Consider the following 15,423-nt stretch of genomic DNA (forward strand, 5'->3'; position numbering starts at 1 on the left):
ATTTATCTCCTGATTGCGATGTCGCCCGATTTAAGGCAATGACTGTTTTCACATGATTTTACCTCTATTTTGAAATTTCAAAATAGTATCGTGGTGGACCTTTTCACCGGAGGACCATCAAGCCCCGCTCTGTTCTACACATAGTACAATATTAGTTGTTAGTTAAGATATTTTGTATATTAATACAAAATATTTCGTTGATTATTACTTTGCAATAATTTATAATGTAAAAGACGTTTGTACGTTGAGTTCAAAGAATTTCTAAAATTTAAAGGGACTCCGTTGTTGGATTACGTCCTTTGTGAATATCTAATTGTAAGCTGCTGTAATACTTACATAAACTATGCATTGGTACAAAATTATACACACACATAGATATATACAAATATATATATATATATATATACATATATATATATATATGTATATATGTATATATGTATATACTGGGTGTATAATATAAACTAATTCAGTATGTTCCGCTCGCACGCCTCGGCATAGTCGACGTAGTGTTTACATACAAGTAGTGTTCAAACGACGCGAGTTCGTCGTACTAAGTTCTGTGTTACAAATTTATCTAATACATTACAATTAAACACATTGATTTTAATTGTGATTAAACGTATTGACTTTGATTGTGTACCAAAGTACTTTCTGTGAAACCGTGCAAAAACTCCACATGCGCTATGTTATCCGTGATGTTTTATCAGATTTGTACGAATGCGGAACCTACTTCAGTGTACAAGTTAGACTTGCAATTGTCAGTTGTTATTAATAAGTTTTTTTTATTTAAGTATATAATAAACATAGAGTAGAACGGGGCACAAAAGTCCAGTTTCACTACTTACTAGTAATTATACTGTGAAAACCAAACCAACTATTTCACAACACTTAACACATTACAAAGAAACAACTGTCAAACTATGTTCAGTACAGTTCTCAATTAATTCATCATTATGGTAATGCTTTTCGATATTTTTCGCAAAATTGTCTCACTATAACTCAAAAATGTTTTTTAACAACAATATTTGAAAGTAGAGGGATAAAGATGTATAACCAGCCATCACCTTGATTATTACGCTGTTGCTATCGAGAGAAAAACAATGTTTGAAAATCCACCACAAAAGTATTTTCTTCTGTTGTTAGTTTTTTTTTGGTTGTGAGCACTGTTGTTTAGTTTACGAGACCTTAATATGATTCTTATGTCTACGTCATTTACATGTTTTATAAGATGCATTGTTAACTTCCCGTAGGGTAAGTTATAGTAATCGCAAAAAAATCGAAAATGAAAATTTTTATATATCTTTACGTTTCAGAGGCTTCTGAACATTTTGGCATACCTTAGAAAAAATGGATGTATGTGTGTGTGTGTGTGTATGTGTGTGTGCATGTATGTATGTATGTACGTGTGTGTATGTATGTGCGGATACAAATTTTCGTCGACGATTTCGGGAACACGGATCAACCGATCTGAATAATTCAAAAATCATTCGATTTGTATTGATAAGGAGACGTGCTGATTAGTTTTTGGCAAAAGCAGGTCTAGCCGTTCCGAAGATACGGGGCAAAAAGTGCCGAAAACGGTAACTCAGTTTTTGAGAGAACGGAGCGTCCGATTTGAATAATTCAAAAAACATTTCACTTGTATTGACAAGATGAAGAATCGATAAAATTTTCATGAAGGTAGGTCTAGCGGTTTCGGAGATATGGAGGAAAAAGTAAAAAAATGAGCCATTTGGCGGTCAAAAATGATCATTAGACATATGTTCATCAAATTATCAGATATTTTATAGAGATTTTAACAATAAGTGTAAGTTTTGTTAACATTCCTATGGGTTCCGTACCAATGCTTATGCGTTAGACAGCGACGCGGCGCTAACGCGCTTTTTATTTTGTCCCTATGCAGTTAAAGCAGTACGATTGCTTTGAAAAGAAAGTTCAGATCTTCCACAATATGTCAAAACAAAAAAAAAATTTTTTTTCAAAAAAAAACAAAAAAAAAATTAAAAAAATTTTTTCAAAAAAAAAAATTTTTTTCAAAAAAAAGTAATTTTTTGTCCAATTTATAGTTTCTCAAAAATCTGATTTTTTCAAAGTAATTTTTTTTTTCAATAATGTCAATCGTTTTTAAAAAAATTATAATTTTTGGTACGGGAAGTTCCAGCAATTTGCCTTAAGGCACGATGCCTTAATTGCCTTAAGACAGAATTCCACTTACAGCTAGTTATTTTTAAGTTAGATTCCATTTTTCAAACTCTACTCTCTATTATCTATTCTCTATTTAACTCTATAAAAGCATACATGTGGGTGGAGTAAAAAGAGCTATCTAAACCTTTACCCTGTAAACAATAAAAAAATAGTTAATAAAAAATACATTAGAATTAAAAAGCAATTTTACAAGAGATAAGTTAAATAGTTTTGCTAGCTTTGCTGAGAATTATTTCTGGCGAAACAACAGATCAAGGTTATTTAAGGTGATATCTTTGCACAAAAAGTACCCATACAGTCTATATTGATTGAATAATGTAGCTATTATTTCATAAAATCCCTTTACAATTAAAAATACGACATTGGACCTGTTTGCTGTTCTATTTTACCCCACTTACGGAGTAAAAAGGATCAGGCTACAAAATGTTGAAAAACAGCAACAAAATCACATTTCTTACAAAGCATTTTACAGAACATAGTCAAATAGTTGTTCAAATACATATTTCATAGACACATTTTTTACAATGATCACATTGGGTATAACTTCGACTGGAACTTTGTCAGAAGAATTCATCGTCAGATTTAATATAACTATTAGATTAATGTATCTTTTGTTAAATTTTTTTTAACCTATTTTAATTTTTTATTTCCTGTTTTTTATTGTTTACACCTCCCAAGTGTGAAGGTTCAGTTGGCCATTTTTACCCCAACCAAATGTCAGTTATTCTGGAGCTTGTATAACAAAACTGTTAAATCTAACTTAAAAATAACAATACACCTTATAAAACAATTAGAGACCAAAAAACTAACAACGCTAAACAATACTTTTGTTAAGGAAATGACAATGTAGCCGCTTATCTCGACGTCGCCCGATTTAAGGCATGGCGGGTTACACCTCTTGTGCCCTCTACTTTCAAATAGTATCGTTAAAAAATAATAATACCACACTTTGTTTCCGAATTGATTATAGTGGATCTTCTTACTCATGCTTGTTTCAGCTGATCTCTACTCTGCTGTTCGAAATGTGTTTTTTAATTTGATACTATTTATTGCAAGTGATGCAAATCTAGAATATAGTTTTAGCATATTTTGTCATGCTTAAAATCTTGTTATTCTGCATCAATGTAAATTTAATGTGATCCATTAGTATGTGATCATTAATAACGTTTCACCTTCATTTTAAAATAGTATCGGTGAAAATTCCATGCTTTACTTGTTAACTTCCGGTATGTTATAGAATTGGAAAAAAATCGAAAATGAAAATTTTTATATATATATATATATTCACGTTTTAGGTTCTTGAACATTCTTTAAAACCTTTAAAAACTGGATGTATGTTTGTGTGTGCGGATATCATTTTTCGTCGACGATTTCGAGAACACTGATTAACCGATTCCTACTGATACGGAGGCGTGTTGATTAGTTTTTAGCAGAGGCAGTTCCTGTCGTTTCGAAAATACGGGGCTTACGCGCTTGGGTATCTAAAACAGCTATGCAGCGCGATTGCTTAAAAAAATTTTAATTTTTTCAGAACATTGAAAAATAAAATTTTCCAAAAATTCTCAAAAATCTATTTTTTTTAAGTTTTGAAAAAAAAATTAAAGCTTTTTGAAAAAATTAGTTTTCTATACGGAAAGTTCCAGTAATTTGCCTTAAGGCACGCCGCACGATGCCCACGGAACTTTCAACTCCATTCTATCCTCCCGTCAAACATGTTTTTCCATGTGATATAATTTATTGTTGGTGATGCAACTCTAGAATGTAGTTTCCGCATATTTTTATCATGTTTAAAATGTTATATCAATGTAAATTTAATGTGGTCCATTAGTATGTGATCATTAAAAACGTTTCACCTCTATTTTCGTTCTAGTTTGGCGATAACGCAAAACGGCGAAGCTGGCAGTAACGAACCGACTCGGAGGGCTTACGACCCGGCTACATCCGCTCTATTCAACTGTGATAATGAACCCATGTGAGTATATGATTTGATTATCTTTATGTGCGATTATTGTCAATGTCATTGTTTATCGTAGCACTAAACCTATTAATACATACCTGGTCCCGTTCTCGATCGGAATGACCCTTTTTTAATAAAATATTTTGATCGTAGAGATATATGATAGGATCATGTTGCTCCTAGAGATGTCTTTAGTGAACGGTGTAATATATAGATATTAAGGGGCTGATTCTACAATAAAATATACTAATGTTACGGCAAAGCTATGCAATGTAGCAGTTTTCATATAAAGTGGTACTAAAAACTGTAAAATCCTATTCGTGTTGCTGTGCGGTCAGGCGTTTTAGATAGAAAACTTAACCTAGAAAACGCATAAATGTCAAAAAACGTTATTATAACTGCATCCTTGAGGCATGACTTGATAACATATGAGTGAAGTTTACATTTTATGTGTAAAACGTCTGATATGGCATTTAACAATATTCAGTAGCATTTTGTTTAAAAACTAGAACATAACATAGCCTTGCCATAAAATTGGTCTATTTTACGCAGAATCGGACCATAAGATTATATTTGATAAAGTAATTATTTAATGCTATGCACTGTTATTATTAGTAATATTGAAACATATTTTTGGGCAATAACACGTTGATGATTCTGATAATAAATTTGAATTAATTAATGAATATATGAATTAGGTTGGAAGCTAAGTAAGTTTTCAGCTTATATAATTTTAATTGAGTTTTTTTATTTGCTGACATAGTCCAAATGCAAAGTACCTTTTGTTAATGAGAAGTAGGCAGTTGGCATTAATTGAAAGACAAAAAATCACATCGATTTTTAAGTCATATTTTGCTTTTTTATATCTGCAAAAGGTAAAGAGGCATCTTGAATTTACGAAAAGTTATGAGCGGTTCATACTAACGAAGCCTTGTTTTTTACACCAAGATGAAATACGAAGTTGATTAAAAAGGAATTTTCTACTTTGAACTGTTATTACCAACTGAATGATCAATTTTTTTGATGTCTACATTGTACAATTAACTAAATTCAACAATGAAGTTGAAAAAGCGGCTTGAATTGACAAATCTATACGGAGATTTATTCTATTAGTGACATCACATTATTTGAGCCACTCGAGCAAAAATATTCTAGTTTGGCTGGGATGTTTTGGCATATTCAGCATATAGTCTTGACATCTATGGTCCTGACCTTGCACCTTTTAATTACATTTTGTTTCGATCTTTACAAAACTCTTCAGAAGTTAAAAAATTAAATGTTTATGATGGTGTCAAATTGCACTGATTTAGTTTTTTGCTGATAAAAACCATAAGTTTTATGAAAGATAATGATGCTGCTTGAAAAATGAGAAAAAGGTATTGAACAAAACGGACAATACATTAGAAAATAATGGTATTTAGCTCCATGAAAAAAAATTTTTTGATTCGCCAACCAAATAGTACAAAATATATGACCAAAAATAAAAGAAAATATGAAGTAAATATGAAGCAATTTTGTAAAAGAGCATCATCCGCCTTTTATGTTACATGTAAAAAAGATGTACTTAAATCATGATTACTTATATTTCTGATAAATTTAATTTGGCACTATTTTATCACGCTTTTATATAAGAATATAGTTCGTACTAGATACTTTAAATCATTTGCTAAAGCGTAAAAAAATCAAACTATATCATCTTGTTAAAAAAATGTTAGTCATGTCGAATATGCCTTTTGAATAAAACTATTGAAAGAAGCAAAACTTCGTGGTTCAAATCATACATATGGAATTTAAGTTACGTCAAATTCTAGTTTTGATGATGAGTTTAACTTAGCATGAATATAAAACAATTGCCATTAATTTCTAATTAAAATAATACATAATATACACAGAGAAACATTATAGTTTCTTTGTAATACATAATTACAGAGAAACTTTGCAGTAAATCTTACCCTAATGTTATTACAATATAATAAATTATTATATCGGAAGATATTAGTAGCTACTGCGGAATTTTTAATAAAAGTCTACACAATAATTTGTTCTAAGTATACCTGCTATAGATGTAATTTGGATTTTAGTTGTTTGAAAAATACTACAATCCAATTTTATTAATTTAAATAGGTCGTAATAAAAGAATTTAAAATTTGATTTAGCATTTAATTTTTTTTGACTATGATTGTGATTACATCGAAAGTATAAATAAATTATAAATTGAGTATGCATATATCGATCATTATAAAACTATGTAAAAAATGAATATCGCTTGCTGTTACTGTCAAAGTAAATATTTTTTGCGGTTTCTTTATGTTTTGTCAACTTTATTCATTTTGCTAGGATAGATTTTGTTATTGGATTGATGAATATATGGTCATAATTTCTCCTTTCTGACCTTCCGCCACGTGTTTCAATGTTGATTTAGATTTGAGTTCAAATCCCAGACGGCTGCGTTTCTTCATTATTTGTCAGATTCATCAATATATATATATATATATATATATCTATTTCCATGCTCTTTCTATACAAACTTTGATTGAATTGCGCTCTATCTAAACGTTAATATTAAGAGCTAAAACTTTTCGAGAATTGTTTTTTATCTATTTGAAACCATTTGAGCCCCTGGGAGCAAGGAAATTCGAAAATGACCATTTTAAGGACCATCCTAATATATATATATATATATATATATATATATATATTATGCTTGAATATTATTATTATGAAACTTTAATTCACGTGTCATATCTAAACATAAATTCGCATTGTGTTATTTCATAACGCCAACTATCTCATATATTTTCATACTGAGATACTTTCTAAAGTGTATCAAACTTTTCTCATTTTGAATTAATAACCACTCTCTGAGAATATGCCGTTTCGTTGAAAACGAAAACTTAAAACTTAAATAGTTATATGAAAAAGCTTTTATGTAGATATTTTTTCAATGGAAACTTACATTAAATAAAATTCTTTAAATTCAACCGGAAAAACTCGAACTTTCTCAATTTCTTTTCGTTGTGCTCTATGCTAACTATTTATTATGAAAAATTGTATTATTTATGGAATGTAAATTATTGTTGTAATATTATCATATAAACTTTTTGTTCTTGCGGCTAAAACATGTATTAATTTTTTTATTATGGAAATGATTACATCAGAAAATTTATTTCGTGTGTTCTGAAATTGAAAAAAATGAAGCGTTAGTTGTTTTGCAAGGAGACCAATGAAATTGCCTTTTTCCAAATATTGATATTTTTTTGAAATATACCTTAAAGTTATTATACACATACATAAACATACACACATACGCACATATATATATATATATATATATATATATATATATAAATATATATATATATATATATATATATATATATATATATATACTGTTTTATATAATTATATTACTATCAAGATCCACTCTATGCATTCTGCTTTTTCATTTTTGCCTTGAAATGAAATTTAATTTATAATTGTATTTGCACCGAATATTTCGATTTAATTTTTTATCGTTTGGAATTTGCACATGACATTGTTACGAATGAAAAATGCATTTGCCCATTTTTATTATCAATGCAGATGCTGTTGCTGCATCTGCAAATAAGAGTAAATTCCAATTAAATAGTGATTAATATATGCATATCAATTTTAATATAATTTTCCGATGCATGTGTAGAATTTGGAATCATAATAGAGTTCTAAACAATATACATGCAAATTAGAAATCTTGGTCGAGTTTTCCATCGACCAATCGGCGAGATATTACGTCAATGGCAGATAATTATAATTTTTTTCTGAAAATGTAAATCTTGAATAAAATATTAAACTTTCCATTCAATTATTATCAGATATACATAGTTTAATTTTTATCAAATATTAAACATAAATAAATGCACCGTCATTAAACACCCAAACTATACAAGGTATGTAATTTAAAAAGCTCATTTTAAATATATGCTTTATATATATGGTGGGGCGCAAAGGTCCAATTTGATTTTAAGTATTTATACTGTCTAAACCAAATAAACTACATATCATATCATAATACATAAATATCATAATACATAAAGCATATCAAACAATCAACTATCGAACCATGTTCAAAAAAAATTCCAGATAATTCCTAATTATAGTGTTTTTTACCTTTTCTAAAATTTGTCACCTGTCTCTTTTTACTCCATAGGCGGGGTAAAATGAGACAGCCATGGAGCAAACAGTTCCAGAATCTATGCTCTAATAACTTCACTTTTGGTATAATATATATATATATATATATATATATATATATATATATATATATAACTACATTATTCAACATTGTATATAACCTTGCTCCAGTATTTCGTCAGAAATATTTATCAGCATAATTGGAATAACTGTTAATTTAATACAATCTCTTGTAAAATTGCTTTCATAACTTGATTTATTTTTTTATTTACTATTTTTTCATTGTTTGTAAAAATGTTAGGGTAGAGGTTGTTTTTTCCCCACCAACATGCAAGCTTTTATAAAGGTTATATAAAAAAAACGGTTGAATCTAGTTTAAAAATAACAATATATCTTACATAACGAATAAATAACGAATAGTTAAAAATTATGTTAAAGTCTCATAAACAAAAGAAAGATGTTCAAAATCATAAAACTAACAACGAAAAAAAAAATGTTACGGATTTTTAAATATTGCTATCTCCTTACATCTCTCGCCCTCTTCTTTCAAATATTGTTATTAACAATTTTTTAACATTACTTGTTTGTTGATCTTCAAGCCTCGCTCTACCCTGAATCAATTAGTCGATTTTCTATATTTACTTGTCTTGCTCCCAAATTATTGTGATTTCCAAATTGACAAAATTCGAAACAATATATGTGACAACTGAATGGAAATATATGCATGTGCGCTTTATATCGAAAATAATTGTTTCGTGTATCGACTAATAGTGTTTTGCCAACTAATGGTAGAACTAAATTCGCTAAATTGAATCACTTGAATTATATCGCGTGATTCGAATTGATCTGAATTAGTTCATTCGATGCAAATTCATTCGAAACGACTCACTCAAATCATTTGAGTGAAACTATACACATTTTGAACAAGTTAGAATTTATATATAAAATTTTCAAATATTTAAAAAATATATTTAAAAAAGATTAATGCATTTATGGAGCGTGAATTATTCTTTCTAAAAGATTGTACTTGCATTAGATAATTATCACTAAAGTGAATACAGACTTTTATCCCACCAATTTTATTATACTCTCTTTTTTAATAGTATTCACTCGATTAAAATAATAGAGCAAAATTTAATTTATTTTAAATCTCTAAAATCTTCGGTTGATTTTTTTAAATTTATTTTACATTTTCAATGGTTTTCACTATTATTGCTATTTGGTAATTCTTCTAACTTTAATTTTTATGATTTAATTAATTGTGTTAACGTAAATTTTAAATACAACTTGAAATAGGGGAGACACGAGTACAAAGAATAAAAAGTGACATAATCGTATTCAGTCTTCCCTAATTGGTTTTATGAATTTGCTTCGTTTTATAGTAATTTCATATTTCAGATTTCAAATCATTACAAAGTCGTATATTTTTATAGTGCAAGTATACAGATATTGTTATCCATATAATTTTGTTTTATTCTGATAATTTATTACATTATTATTATTGATTTTTTGGGGGAATTATTTAGATTAATTCCTGATATTTTTTAAATAATAGGTATTTCACTGTATTTCAAAACAGCAATACTTCGAAATTCCTATGTCAAAACAATTTTTAAGTTCTATATGAATTACCAGGGTTTACAATAATATTTCATTACTTACTATTACGAAAATACTTGAAACTAGTGGTGTATAGCATCGTGCCTTAAGGCAAATTTCTAGAACTTCCTGTACCGTAACGAATAGATCGAGGAATGTTAAATGTTTTCAAATAGATTATTATAAATATTGTAGAATTTACTGAATTACAAAGTTAAAATTATTTATTTTATGTGAGCTTCAGAAGTTTAGCCAGGATTAAAATTAAAATGTGAATTGTTTTCGATATACGAAAAAGTTTTTTTTGAAAAAACAAATTGAAATATTTTTTTTTCATCCTAAAACAATTGTTTTGCCAATACAAGCAGAATGTTTTTGGATAATTCAAATTCGGTACTTCGTTCTCTCAAAAATTCGGATTCTATTTTCTGCACTCTTCTCCGAAACGGCTGGACCTAACTTTGCCAAAAACTAATTAGCACATCTCCCTATCAATAGGAATCGATTAGTTTTTGAATTTTATAAATCGGTTCATTCATACACCCGAAATCGTCGACGAAAAATTGTCTCCACACACACACACATACATCAATTTTTTCTGAGGTACGCCAAAATATTCAGAAACCTCTGAAACGTGAAGATATGCAAAAAGTTTCATTTTTGACTTATTATTATAATTTAAACAGAAAGTTCAAATAATATTTTTGTTTCATTGACTTTTATTGAACTAAACTTTTACTCATATTTAAATAAATAGTTTTACTCAAACAAATATTATACAAAAGAACATTTTTACACCGATTCATACTTTTGCGTTACTTCGACATGTTTGCCACGTTTACTTGTTTAATAATTTGGTGTCTTATGGCTATATTTATTAAAATGATATTAAAATAAGTTATAAAAAAATATAATACAATAAATATTAAAATAACGTCTTTACGTAATGTAATTGCATTAGCGCTTATGACGTTCACACTTTTACTTACACGATATCCTTAACTTTTATCACTTGATTTTCTTGATTTTTATTCAAATTGGCTTGGTAATGAGCCTTCTTCTTGTAGAAAAGATGAATACTATCTTACAAGACAGTTTACAAATAATTTTAGTACATTTTCCAATTACATCTTTGATCCAATGAATATCAATCATCATTTCTTTATGACATATTACTACTATAATCAAGCTATAATATATGGCATTAAAGTAAATAAATTCTACTTTTGAAAGTTAGCTTTATGAGTTGTCTTGATTAGTGTCCGGTAGCTGTCCAACGCTTATAGATAATTAGTCTCATGTCAACAAACCCTATATTTGGAATAAAATATTTAAACGACATATCTATGGTAACTAGAGTCGACTATAATCACTTTCCATTGTTAATATTGAACTATTAATGTTATCTGATTGATTGAATTTGAATATAAAAAGTCTATCAATTATTTACTTCAATGGCACGCTTGAATAATGCGTGTTTAGTAATAATCTAACCAATAGCCAATACGTTGAATTAAAAATAATGAAAAATATATTGTAAAATATACACCAATAAAAAGAATAAATGCAGCTACAATGAAATAATGCAGGATAGGGCGGGGCACAAAAGTCCAATTTGATTCTAAATAATTATACAGTCTAAGCTAAATAAACTACATCAGAATACACGTATCAAACAAATAACCATCGAACTATGTTCAGTAAAATTTCCAGTTAATTCCTAATTATATAAATGAGTATTTTTACTATTTTTCTAAAATTTATTATATGTCACTTGTTACCCCATGGGTGGAAAAATATGAAACAGCCAGGAGGGGGGGGGGGCAAATATATCGATTATTTTATTTTCAACTTCAAAGGGAATAGGGAGTAAGAGTTATATAATTCATTCAATGCAAATTATTAATTTCACGGGTACATCTTTTACAAAGATAACACTGTATATAACCTTGATTTTGTATTTTGTCAGACATTCATCAGCAGAGTTCGAATAACTATTTAATTAATTTATTTTTTGTCAAATTGTTTTTTTTTAACTTAATTTACTTATTTATTCACTATTATATAGTTGAATTACGCATGCTCAAAAATATTAAGGTCCCGTAAACTAAACAACAGTGCTCATAACTAAAAAAACTAACAACAAAGGAAATTTTATTGTTATGGATTTTCAAATATTAAGAATCAAGGTGATGCCTGATTAAACATCTTTTGCCTTCCACCTTCAAAAATTATTGCGAAAAAATTCCTATATTTCCTTGTTTTTGATATATTGGTGGCTGACCTTTTTACCCGCGGACTTTTAGGCCACGCTCTACTCTATGAAAAGCATTTAAAAAATGTATACCAACAAAGGGAAAATCTTTAAAATATAAACATCGAACCGTTCTTAATGAATTATAAAACTTTTTGGTTTTAAATAAAAAAATCTCGACTTTTATTGATGAACGTATGACTTGACTTTTATTCATGAACCATTTAACTTGACTTTTATTGATGAACCATTTAACTTATTTAATTTCATTTTAGCTGAATGATGACACACATTTAGTGTCAAAACTAGTACAAATAAATAATAATAAATTCATATGGCTCCATTTAAATAACACGTATTAAAAGCTGTTTTTACATTTTAAGAAATGCACTAACGATAAGTATATATTTATGAAAGTATCTGGATCATATTTTACAAATAGAATTTTGATGTCATTTATTTTTTATCATTAGTAACCCTCACGAAAGTTCATATATTCACAATTTTAAAACATAATCATATAAACAATTTATATATATAATTTACTGAATCATTGGAAGTATTGTATTCATGGATATCTCTGGGAACAGATCACTAATGGGTTTTAAAGAAAAAAAGTCGGAAATACAAAAAATGACTTGAGTTGACACGTCATTTTATCTCTATTTAAAAAAAGTGTATACTACCATCTATTATGAATAGTGCTTTAAAAAATAGCCAGTGTCAACTGCATCTTGAAAAATGATCAAACTAATACTGTAGATATATTCTTTAAGATTGGTGATACAGATATCTAAAGGGATATTTTACATAATTTATACAAAAATAATATTGTATTTTATACTCACCAATTGAAATTTGAGGGACATTGACATTCATTGACATACCAGGAAGCTCAAAGAATTGCCTAAAACTACGTAAATGTTGATTGTATTCAAACGTATGTAATAGGCACCAACTATCCTAAGACTTGACTTCTCATCAGATTAGTATAAAATTTAAACAAATGTATCAAAGTTCTCAAAAATGCTATTTGCGATTTTGATAAAACTTGACACACATTGTTACTATACTTTGCCAAGATTATGATCAAAATTTGGAGTTTGGAACATTCAATAGTTTCTGAGATATGCGAGGTTGATGGGTGACTGGCTCCGAGATCAATACTAACATTTAAGCAGATCGTATCACAGTTCTCAAAAATGCGACTTGCAATTTTGATGAAACATGACACACATTGTTACTATACTTTACCAAGATTGTGACCAAAATTTAAAATTTGAACATTCAATAGTTTCTGGGATATGTGAGGTTGATGAGTGGCTGGCTCCGCGCTCAATACTAATATTTAATAAAGCATTTACCATTAAACTGTTTCATCGTGTAGACGAATATATTTTTTTAGCCATATCACTTGAACCAATAAGTATTCCTATACCATCTAAAACTTTTGGAACGCTATGAATGCATAGCATTCTCCACAAATGGGACGAAATCGGCTCATGTTTCAATAAAAAAAACTCTATGTATCATTCTGAATAAATTCTACAGCCATAACTAGTACCGTCTTATAAATATATAGGTTTAATTTAAAATAACATGCAATTATTACATCAATAATAATATGAAAAAAATAATTGAAAAAAAAATAGATTGCTAAATCGTTCACTGGAGAACAACGTTCTTGATCAAGAAATGATCTTTATCACAATTTGAAACAAGGAAGTCTTCTTAGAAATTGCTGCAACTAGTCTAACATTGTCATAATTTAGGGCTTTTTGGTCTAAATAACAACTAACAATCATTAAAGCTTTATAGTTCATTTTAAATTAAATACTAAATGCCGATTTCAGGAATGTATTGTTAAAGACGTCATCAAAACTGGTTTAATCAACCACTAAAGGAGTCATTTTAAGGATACTATAATCATCGTCACAGCTACTTCTCAATTTTGTATCACAAGATTATTTTAGTTTTAATTAACTAAAATAACTTCTTAGAGAAAAACTCTTTGCGCCCAGTTTTATTAGAAGTAAAAATTGACCACGTGTCCAAAATTCATAATGACTTTCTTGGAGCAACTATTAATATAGAGACAAATCACTATATATACGTATATTTTGTACTAATAATTTACAGAATATTTCTTGGAGATTTTGGTTTACGAAACTAATAAAAAGCTTTGAACTGGTAAAATGAAATATTTAGCATAGCTTTTGCAATATTATTTGTAATTACATCACTTTTCTAAAAATAGCTCAGCATTTGCATTTAATAGCACTAATTATTTTTAATAACCTGTTTTATTAGTTAGGGCGAAATTAATCATTTGGCTTCAAAATGCTTTAATTTTCTTTTGCAATTCATCAAACTTTTATATCAACCCGAAATAATTCCTTCTGTTTGATTCAAATATAAAATTATCACGAGTTTTAGCATCTTTCTGAAAAGAATTATATGATGATAAAATCAAATGATGGAAGTAATATACCCACTTTATACTCGGAAGTACTTATTTTAATCTTAACTTTTACGGCTGTTTTAGTAGTTCCAAGTTTATGAAAGAAGTATATTTTTATTAGCAAATTATTTTGGTAAACCGCTTACACGTGCAGCAGTAAATGTGGTTAAAATATACAATGGAATATTAATTTGGTAGAAAATTAATACGTATATTTTTTTTCAGACCAACGCTGGACGATGTTGCTGGATGGGGAACGTCGTTTGAAAATTTGATGAAATGTGCAGGTTAGTAAAAATATTATAATTATTATAATTGGTAATGTATTTGTTTGAAATGTATATGCAAAACATTTTCGTAGTATTTTTTAAAATTTATTACGGATTTTCTAGTCTATATTGTCCAATATAATCAACTATCTTAATTGTAATAGTATTCAATCTCATACCGTATTTTTTTTTCATTATAAAATGAAATATTTAATTGAAAATTACACAATTATTGAAATCTTGTTTTATTGTTTTTGTAAAATATTGCATTTTCTTTCTCAATAATGCTTCTATTTAGTTTTATAAATTCGGTGGTTTAAAATTCAGAAGATCCTCTCAAAGGATTCTCATAGGATCCTAAGTATACTAAATTTTTAGACTAATCTGAATAAATTGGGCGACTTGTAATCTCCAATTATATTTTTGCAATTTATGGGGTTATCTCATCTTTCATTTTAACTAATAAACTAATAAATAACTAATAAATAATAAATAAATTAACGTG

At 28.2% G+C, this 15,423-nt stretch overlaps 1 protein-coding gene across 2 annotated transcripts in view; it reads left to right on the top strand.

The window, feature by feature from the left end:
* LOC113376713 (regulator of G-protein signaling rgs-2) overlaps window positions 1–15,423 on the top strand; it is a 215,807-nt gene that overhangs the window by 162,379 nt on the left and 38,005 nt on the right. For both annotated transcript variants that reach the window (XM_026616733.1, XM_026616734.1), the window contains 2 exons: window positions 4,079–4,180; window positions 14,875–14,936. In XM_026616733.1, coding sequence (XP_026472518.1) covers window positions 4,079–4,180; window positions 14,875–14,936 — 164 coding nt within the window. The remainder of the gene's footprint in view (window positions 1–4,078; window positions 4,181–14,874; window positions 14,937–15,423) is intronic.

The sequence above is a fragment of the Ctenocephalides felis genome, unplaced genomic scaffold (genome assembly GCF_003426905.1).
Source record: "Ctenocephalides felis isolate EL2017-DRISC unplaced genomic scaffold, ASM342690v1 CF-g0.4_SCAFFOLD_01886, whole genome shotgun sequence".
NCBI lineage: Eukaryota > Metazoa > Arthropoda > Insecta > Siphonaptera > Pulicidae > Ctenocephalides > Ctenocephalides felis.